Source organism: Nicotiana sylvestris, chromosome 11 (assembly GCF_000393655.2).
Source record: "Nicotiana sylvestris chromosome 11, ASM39365v2, whole genome shotgun sequence".
Lineage (NCBI taxonomy): Eukaryota > Viridiplantae > Streptophyta > Magnoliopsida > Solanales > Solanaceae > Nicotiana > Nicotiana sylvestris.
Window position 1 is genome coordinate 91,719,710 of NC_091067.1, and position 10,175 is coordinate 91,729,884.

General features: G+C 36.7%; 1 protein-coding gene and 1 non-coding gene across 2 annotated transcripts; one reads left to right on the forward strand and one right to left on the reverse strand.

Annotated features, from left to right (window-relative positions):
* Positions 1-2,345: 2,345 nt before the first annotated feature.
* LOC104227023 (uncharacterized) lies at positions 2,346-3,031 on the reverse strand. Its single transcript, XM_070161536.1, has 2 exons — positions 2,891-3,031; positions 2,346-2,783 (listed from the first exon to the last, which is right to left on the reverse strand). Exons 1-2 carry the CDS (start codon positions 3,029-3,031, stop codon positions 2,346-2,348), a joined length of 579 nt encoding a protein of 192 aa, XP_070017637.1.
* Positions 3,032-4,052: 1,021 nt separating this feature from the next.
* On the forward strand, positions 4,053-4,158 carry LOC138882417 (small nucleolar RNA R71). Its single transcript, XR_011404022.1, has one exon. It is a non-coding gene; the product is annotated as a small nucleolar RNA R71 (small nucleolar RNA).
* Positions 4,159-10,175: the final 6,017 nt, after the last annotated feature.

The window sequence follows — 10,175 nt, forward strand, 5'->3', positions numbered from 1 at the left end:
AGGATGCTCGCAGTGGGGCGAGCCCTGCTCGGAGGGTCAAAAGAGACGTGTCGGCCGAACCTGCGGCATCTGAATCCTCTATTTTTGGAAAAACGGTTCCTTTCTTGTCACCGTCTCCCATTCCCGTCGAAGGTACTTCGAGGGACATTCGAGGCTAGGGGTCGAGCGAATCGAGTGGAACATTGGGCGACCGCGCTCCCATCGGTAGTAGTTTTACTAAGACTGATGAGGCCAAGCCAGTAAATGTGTGCTCGACTTTTGACGAAGCTTAGAGGCTCAGTTACATGGTGAGTTTTGGTAGTCGGTACAGGCTTTTTTAGTTTTGTGCCTTCCCTTTCTTATTGAGCTCCCTTTTCGCAGGCCTTAGACAAGCTCAAGTCTGAGCTGCTTCATCATGAAGCCAGGTTGCGGAAAGCTTTGGATGGGGAGAAATCCCTCAGTCTTCTTTGTAAGAAGAGGGGAGATGAGTTGGACCACCTACGGTACGAGGTGGATCGAACTCGGAACTACAAAAGTTATCTCGAAAGACAAGTAACCTTCATTTTGAGTTGATGTATGCTCCCCCTTCTATTTTCAGAGATTAATATTCCGATATTCCAACTACTGAATAAAACGGAGGAGCTGGAACGACTTTGGGGCGAGGTTGGCCAGGTTAAATATGAGTGTAACGAGCTAAAGGCTCAGGCAGATGCCCAAGTTGTGGCCAAGAAGGATGCTTTGGCCAAGGCTTCTGCCCTCGAAGTGCAACTCCGGAATGCTCATGCAAACAACTCGGTCCAAATGAGCATGATTGCGAGACTCGAGTCCGAACTTCTAAAGATGAAGGCCGAGGTTATTGATGCTCGGGCTGAAGCTGAAGAGATCTGAACCAAGGCTAATAGAAAAGTGGCCGTCTATTTGCAAGATGTTGCCGACGCTCGAGCTGAGCTGAGAGGGGTCCTCGATCGGGAGAGTAGGAGCAAAGAGTATGTTAGGTGTAAATCTCGGAGGGAAATCCTCGAGGAGATCCATCCCAGGGGCTTCGATCTCTCGGAAGAGATAGAGCAGGCAAATGCGAACGAATATAACGCTAAGTTCCTTCTGTTCGATCATGAATATAGCGAGAAAGAGGCCGATGGGCCATAGTCCCCGATGGGGATACATATTAGGCCTTTCTTTTCTGATTTTGTGTATAGTGCTTTTAAAGAACATTGTAAATGGAGTTTTGTATTTTTTTTCCGATATATGTATAAGAGGAAGCCTTGCGGTTTCATTTTTCATGCACTTCCCTTTGCTTTGATGTTTGCCGGTCATTAACCAGATGAACTGGTCTTATAGTTAAAAAGAACCCTTAGGTTTGTAGCACGAACCTGGGGCTCGTGAGGCTGGCCCGTAGGCTCTCACGCGTTTGGTTGGTATGACCTGTTAGCACAAGCCGACTTTTAAGCTCTTAAGCTTTTTGCTCTTAGGCATATTCAGTTAATTGTTTCGGGTTTAGTCTCAAGCAAACACATATAATTGAGAACTTTTAAGCAATAATACACTAGGTGACGTCCAAGTCAAACATCTGAGAACAAGCGTTACAAAGTAGGATATTTATTTTACTTAGGCATCACATTTCAAATCAAATATAACAGGAAGAACGAGCGCATGACATAGCCTAATGTGCCAGCACCAAATATGTCAATAGGTATCTCAGAGCAACTCAGTTTTTTCCTATCCTACTCTTAAAGAAAATACGCAGTTCAAGCTACACCCCTTGGAAAAGAATTGGCACCTAAAGAAAAACGAAGGAATACTACCTAACAATCCAGAAAAACAAAATAAAGTTTTTTGGTGTTTTTAATTGGCCTTTAATACCTCAAGAAAACTGTCCAAAAGATCTATCGTCAGAAAAAGTCTGAGCTTTTTCTGACTTTTTTTTCTATTTTCATTTTTTTAAAATCTACTACTGTAAACTAGACTACTTTTAACTTTGGGTTCTAAAATAAAACTAATAAAATAAAAAATAGTTTTATAAAATTACAAGTCAGAAAGTAGTTCCACTCAATACTTATGATATGCATAGTCTTTGATGCATGATCACATAGAAAAATATTAAAATAAGATGAGAAATACTCTCTAAGACCCTCTAGGGCCTAACTAGCACATGATCCTCAATATTAACGGTTGGGACGACCCCAAACTTAATCTCAACATGCTCCTCAGCAATAAAATCAAATAAAATAAAACACTAAAAAAAAAAAAAAAAAACACATGTTCGGTTGCCTCCCAATAAGCGCCTTATTTATAGTCATGGCACGACTCTGCTATCCTGCTCAGGCTGGGCACTTCGCTTCCTCCTTTTTTCATGGAGTTTTGCCTTCTTAGTGCACTCTAAGAGGCTCTTCTCTTTCCATTCTGACCCTTTTCTCTTTTACCTTTACCCGTTCAGCTCGCAACACCACTTCTTCTAACTCGATTTTCTTTTCCATGCCAGTAGGCTCCACATAATGACCTTGTTCTATCAACTTTGATTCTACCACAGAGATCATGCACAAATCCTTATAATGCTTAGGAAGGTTAAGCGCCTTGTGTATATTAAATGTGATTTCTTCATCATGCACTCTCATCTTTAGATTTCCCTCCCTCATATCAATAAGTGCCCCTCCAGTGGCAAAGAATGGCCGCCCAAAAACAATTAGAACCTCCTCATCGTCCACGTAGTCAAGAATAATGGAATCGGCGGGAAAGATGAACTTTCCCACTCGCACCAACATATCTTTAATAATTCCTTCAGATACTGCTAATGGCCGATCTGCTAGCTGTAGAGTTATAGTAGTAGGCTTGAGGGCTCCAAGATTAGCTGCTTGAACACTGATAGTGGCATCAAATTAATGTTGGCTCCCAGATTGCACAAGGCTCTACCAACCTCGTGTTTCTCGATCTCCAAGGGAATTGTGAAAGAACCTGGATCCTTCAACTTATGTCGAAGCTTACTCTGTACCCTAGCACTGCACTCGTCAGTAAGTGCCACTGTCTCAAACTCTGTCAGCCTCCTTTTGTTAGCCATAATATCTTTGATGTACTTAGCATATTTTGGGATTTCACGTAGCACATCAACCAATGGGAGATTCAATTGAATTTGGCTTAGCATATCAAGAAATTTACTGAACAACCTGTCATCACTTTTCTTATTTAATATTTATGGTAAGGGAGGTGGTGACCTTGCAATTGGAATCTTTTCACTTTCCTCAGTTTCTTTCTCACTTTCCACCATAGTTTGAGGAACCCTTAGGAGTGATTTTTTCTTTTTTTCTTTTTGGTACTTCTTTTAATTCTCTGCCATTCCTCAAGGTTACAACATTAATATGGGGATTCTTATATGTATCACTTGGAAGTATTTTGTTGTGCATCCAACAACCCAATTTGCCTTTCTGTCTTTTGAAATTCAGTCCTCAATTGCTGATTGTCTATTCGAAGTTTCTTGTTGTTAATCAATAGCTTTTTCAACATATCATTAGTGTTTTCTTCTATCTGTTGTAGTGGCCTTTTAGGCTGATTGTATTTTACTTGGGGTTTGTATTGGTTTTGACTAGCCTAATTTCTACCCCATGAGAAATTCAGATGGTTTCTCCAATTGGGATTATAAGTATTCCCATATTTTGCATTTTAGTTCATTGGACCTCTACTTTGCTAGCCCAAAAAATAAATAGATTCTTGATTCATCAAACATCGGTCACTCGTGTGACCTCCACAAATTTCACAACATATGGCCATCCTCTGAACCTGCTGCATTTGATGCCTTTGACCCATTGCCATCTTAGCCACTTGGTTGGTAAGTTTAGAAATTTCTGTTTGCATGTCTGACATCTCATCCAGTTCAATTATACTTGTTGCTTTCTATTTTATCATTCTTCTTGAGTCACCCTCACTTTTCCAGTTATGATCATTTGTAGTAAAGTTTCTGATCGGAGTTTGGATCTCACTATATGGCTTTTGCATGCAACTCCCTCCACAAGCTGAGTCTAGATTCAATTTGGAGGTCTGGTCCAACCCATCCACAAATGTATGTCCTAGTACCTCATCTGTCTGAGAATGATGAGGACATTCTCTAACGAGTTTCTTGTATCTTTCCCAAGCTTGACTAGGAGTCTCACCATCTCCTTGTTGAAATCCAAGAATCTGGCTCCTTAGTGCCTTTGTCTTCTTAGTGGGAAAAAACTTGATTAGGAATTTTCGTGCCAGATTATTCCAAGTGTGGATCGAGTTTGTGGGCTCCTTGTTTAACCATTCCTTTGCTTCCCTCATTAGAGAAAAGAGAAATAAAGTTAGTTTGACATAGTCCTTAGAGACTTTCAGATAGTTGTATGTATCCGTAATCTCTAAAAAATTCTATATATGAATTTTGGAATCTTCACTTGACAACCCCACAAATAGACATGTGGATTGAACCAGTTGCACCATGTACTGCTTCAGCTCAAAGTGCCCAGTTATATCAGGCTTCACGATAGCCTGAGTCATGTTCGCGAGACTAGGCCTTGCTGCCTCAATCACTGGTCTTTCTTCTTTTTGTGCCATCTCGATTGGTTGTGGTTGGACTACAGTACCCAACATTGTAATTCTTGCTCTTAATTCTGCCTCCCTCCTTAACCTGTGTAAGTGTCTTTCGGATTCAGGATCAGAAGGAGGAAGGTTGTTCAAATCTTCCTTCCTATTAATCTGGAAGTTCTTCTCAGATACAAGGAAATGATTCAGTTCCAGAGCTAAAGATCGTAGTTCTCGAACGAGCAATCGAAAAGATTCTGGAGCATCTTCGGGATTAGGTATTGTTCCCCCAATGATCGTAGTACCAAGTACTTCCTGGCGAGCTCTAATATGATCCGATTTATAAGTAAGCATCTCTTGTAAAATATGAGCAACCCCAAACCCTTCTAGAGCCCAAACCTCCATTTCTCCTACCCGCTGTCCCCCCTGTTTGGCTCTTCCTCTAAGGGGTTGTTGTGTAACAAGCGCATAATGTCCACTGGAGCGCCCATGGATTTTATCATCAACTTGATGAATTAATTTCAAGATATAAGGCTTTCCTATTATAACGGGTTGTTCAAAAGGATTCCCCGTCCTTCCATCAAATATTCTGCTTTTTCCTGGATATTCGGGTTCAAATACCCATGGATTCGCTGTTTGCTTACTGGCTTCATATAATTCAGAAAACACAAGTTTTCTCGAAGCTTCTTGTTCATATCTCTCATCAAAAGGTGCTATTCGATAATGTCCAATCCAAGGAATTTACAAATTTAATGCTCAAGTGAGTGTGAAGAAGATGATTGTGATTTTTGTAACAAAATTACTATGAACTAATAAGCAAGCAAGAAAATAAAATCGCAAGTAGAGCAAACAAACACTTAGGAAGAAGTCAATAAGATGGGGATATTCCAGAGTTTTGATATTAATGTCTCTCCTATTGCGTTTTTCCGGTTGATGTAATCACATGACTTATCTAATTTGTTGATTAGCATGGTTTATTGTGCTCGCTTAGTTCTTTCGACGCTTTGCTTGCTTATTCAATCCAACCTAATACGATATGTCTATAGAGTCAAACTTAACAAGAACACATGTATATTTCCTGCAAAAAAAATCAAGTAAGGCAACTAGAATATGTCTATCCTAATCACGAATCTATTCTCCGATTCCCGAATTCAAGAACTTACTCTACTCAATCCTATATGCAATCTATAGTTCCCACTTTCGAGCTCAACTATAAATTCATAGATAGCACTTTGCTGTTAGCTACGCAATAGAATAATTAAGTGCAAGATTGAATAAACAAATTAATATGATAAAATCAAGCAAAACAATCAACCGTCAAATTACAATAGTCAAGAATGACCCATAACCCCAAAATATGAGGTTCTTAGTCACTCATGTTCATAACAATAACCAAACTATCATTTTTAAACATAAAAGATATGAATACTAGATGAAGGATGGAAAAATTGATGAATTCTATGCTTCCAAGTATTCTGTACTTGTATTTTTCTATCAAAGTGGCGTCTTCCCTCCAAAATAGGTTTAGACTTTTCTTTTATAAGAGTTGGGGGCATCTTGGGTCGAAATAATCAAGTCTCGGACGAAATAGGATAAGTTCCCGTCATCCAGCGCCCCGGGTAGTGTCAGACGCTAGTCCTGGCGCTGGAAATTTTGTGCTTCTGGAAATTGCGTCACAGGTAGCGCTCCTTGCTAGCCTGGGTGCTACACTGTGCCAATTTTCCAATTTGTCCCCTTTTTGCTTCATATCGTGCACCTTCGTCTTTGCCTCAGGACGATTCCTACATATAAAAATACCATGAATTAGCTTAAATTATTACATTACGTATCCGAAATTTATGAAACATGAGTAAAATGCGAGGCAATATGTATATAAATATACATACTTTAAACTGTATATCATGCAAACTTTCTTTTCTCTCCTTATCTGTCGTACCTACGTATCTTTTACAAAAGATATTTTTAAATTTATAATATTTTTTATAAAGCTTTTTAAAATATTTTTATTATTTTAACGGAAGATTGGCTTATCTGCACTTTTTTACCAAACGCATGGCTCTATTACAATCTTTTTTAGCAAACGCCACCAAAGATATTAAAATTGAAAAAAAAAATGCTAACTGCAAGTAAGACACTGTACAACTTACTCAGCCAAATGTACAAGTGATCTGTAGTATAAATTATGCACGCATTGGAGTCAATTTATAACAGACTTCTTTTAGATATTTCTGAAATAATTTCTTCAACGGAGATATAACAGTCTTTAGTTAACGAAGTTTCTATATATGGGCAATGTCTTACTACTAACATAACCAAATTTACCTAGTAAAACGATTTGTACTTTATAAATTATGGAGAAGTTTTCATAAAACACTATCTTTTAGTGGTAATTAGCTATTTATAGATATCATTTGCTATATTACGGATTGTAGATACATTTTCTGTTGTTATAAGATGTGTTAGATGTATTTAAGCTACTGTATTCATGAATACAGTAGCAAAAATAGGCGTGAATCAGGGAAGTTCAGCTAATCAGTTGTTGTATTCGAGTGTATTCAACTGTATTCATAGCGTGAAACATGGGATTACAGCTGGACAGATTATTGTATTCGACTGTATTCACGGTGTGAAACAGGAGATTACACTGTTTTTAAACGGAAAGTGAATCAATTAACATAATAGACTCTAATATAACTCAACAAACTCAATTATAACACACAAATTTTGTATTTCCTTGTATAAAATATATTCTCAACCGAAAAATACCTCAAAAACATAGTAATCTTCAAAGAAATTATATAATACATATGAATACATAAATTATATTAATAAAAAAAATATATGAATACATTCATGGCATATAGCGAGACAGTGAATACAATGAAATACATAGAATACAGTAGGATACATTGAAATACAATGAAAAAAAAGACAGTGAATACAATGAAATACATGGAATACAACGACATACATTGAATTATAATGAAAAAAAAGATAATGAGTACAATGAAATACATGAAAATACAGCATGATACGTTGAAAATACATTGAAATATATTAACAGAAAATCAAGTTGCTCAGCCCCAAACTCCGTCGTCTTTGTTCAAGAACAAACCCTAATTTCCGGCGAATTTCATCCTCCCCACCTCCACCAACACCCTTATTTTCTTTAAACACATCACCACTCTCTTCTTGTTCTTGTTTAGCCCAAGACCCATCAAGAACCTGCATTTGTATTCCCTCAACACTTTCTATGTCTTCATTGAATAGTGATTGATCAGTTTCAGAAGAAAGTTTCCACAAATCAAAAGATTATGGCTCTGAATCTTTGCCATTGTTGTTGTTACCTATGGAGAAGAAATGAGAGTTGTTGGGGAAGAAACATGGCTTGGAAATGGGAAAAGAGGGTATAGTGGAAATGGGTTTAGGGTTTAAGAAGTGGGTTTTGGAAGGAAGCAGAGTTAAGAATCGGATCGGACGTGTGAGGATTTGGAGATGAAACGAGAGAGCATTGTGGAGACTTGACAAACAGAAACAGAGGAAGATGGCGGCGAGCGGAGCCCTCAGTTGTATTTTTAGGGAATGGGGGAAGAGAATAGCATGTATTAAAGTAGAGAGAGGATAGTGTAACTGAATAGCGTATTTAGTGGCTTACGGGTAGGAGATAACCAAAATTAGACATTTTGCTATAAACATTAAAATGTATCTGTAGAATATAATTTTTTTAAATGGTATTTATTTAAAATAAATAAGGTGTTAACCTTTGCTATAGGAGGTAAAAATTCCTAAATTATACGCAATAAGCGTGTTAGCAAATTTTAAAGATTTTTGTCATGTGCGTTCTCTTTTATTTACAAAATTACGATTATCAATTTAAACTTGCCACATCCCAAGCTAGTTGGAATGGATATACGCCCCCTTAAAAAGTTAAACGTTATAGTATTCGATTCTACTATAAGTATCGAGGGCAATCCAAGAGGCCAACATTCTTGTAATACTGACCTATAATGCTACTAATAATTGTAATTTAATTACATATGTATTTTTTTTGAAAGAATTACAAGAAAATACACTTGACATCACACCTTAACAAAAAATAGCTCTTTTTTTAAGTTTTACCCGACCTAGCCTATATTGTACATATTTTGAAAGCAGAGGCGAATCCAGGATTTAAATTATATGGGTTCAATTTTTAAGATTTTTTACATTTAACCCATTATATATTTAAAGTTATGGGTTCAAATCCATTATTTTTGCAATTTTAATGAATTTTTACACATAAATTTCTACTCCACGTCGAAAGTTACGGGTTCAATTGAACCCGTAACTCTCACATTGCATCCGCCTCTGTTTGAGAGCACTAGTAAATTCAAAATCTGTGTTCTTACAACCATTGTTTCTAAAAGCTATAGAGTTAAATTTGTATTCTCACAACCATTGCTGTCACTCTCTTTTCTTCTCACATCTTCTACATATGCTTCAAGGGACCGTCCGCCATTACTGCTTCTCCCCCCTGTGTCACCTGGTTGCAATGTAAGAAAATTAAAAAGCAGAAGTCCACCATTGAAGGCTATTCAAAACTTTGCTTTCGAAATATAATTTTTTGAGTTTGTTAGTTATTTGGATTGGATGTTGTTCCAATTAATTGAAAATATCAAAAGGAGTTCAAATTTAAATTCAAAGTAATTTTGAGTAGATTTGAGCAAAATTTGAGTTAAATTTCAGAAAAGACGCAAGGAAGAAGACGAAGTCGGTTTTTTGTATAATTATGTATAATCTTGTATAATAGTGTATATGACTGTATAAGCACATCTTATACACTATTATACACCTTTATACAAGCGTCTGTAGACGAACTTCTTCCACGATTTTCAGTTGCAATTCTTATTCAAAACCAGTCCAAATCTCCACTACATGACTTTAAATTTTATATACAACCTCCTTATACTATTTCTAACCATTCTAAATAACAGTCACTCCAAATTTCTCACAAAATCAAATTCGGAATCTAAACTCACATATTTAAGCATGTTAAAAATCTAATTTTTACCATTTAAATGGATTTGGTTTGTTGAACTAATATTTGAGTTACAGTTGCTGATTCGAAAATTAACTTAAAAACTTGAGCAATCTTTTTAAAAAATAAATAGTAATTTCGAGAATTTATTGGAGTTGAATGTTGAATCTTAGCCTATTATTTTTGAGCTAGTTGATTGTAAATTGAAAAGTAGGGATCCCAGTTGTTCTTATGTGAAATTTATCAAACGAAAAGAAAAAATAAGGATTTTTCCTTAGCTTTGACAATGACATTATGTCCCCCATCCCCCACATAAAAGGGAGAAATTAATTGATATGGCGACAAAAATAGTGGCTGATCCAAATTTTTTAAATTATGGGTGCACAGTTAGTCTTAATTTAAAAGTTACTACTTGGGACTGAGTGCTTAATAAATATATTTGTATCAAGTACCAGTTTTTCTATATAAATAAATAATAGGTTTTCAAAAGCAATGGGTGTTGAAGCACCCATAATAGATAACGTGGATCCACCATTGGACGGAAAGAATTAAGCAAATACAACAGGTAAGCTAATAAATAAAAATAATGAAATAGCAAGTAATGCAAAAATATTAATTTAGAAAGCAAGAGTCGTGCTTTTAGTTCTTCAAA

Excerpts from the sequence above, each read along its gene's own strand:
- LOC104227023 (XM_070161536.1), bottom strand. The coding sequence starts at position 3,031 with ATGGCTAACAAAAGGAGGCTGACAGAGTTTGAGACAGTGGCACTTACT. Across the intron at positions 2,784-2,890 it reads TGGAGATCGAGAAACACGAG|CTAGCAGATCGGCCATTAGC; the intron begins GTTGGTAGAGCC and ends ATAACTCTACAG.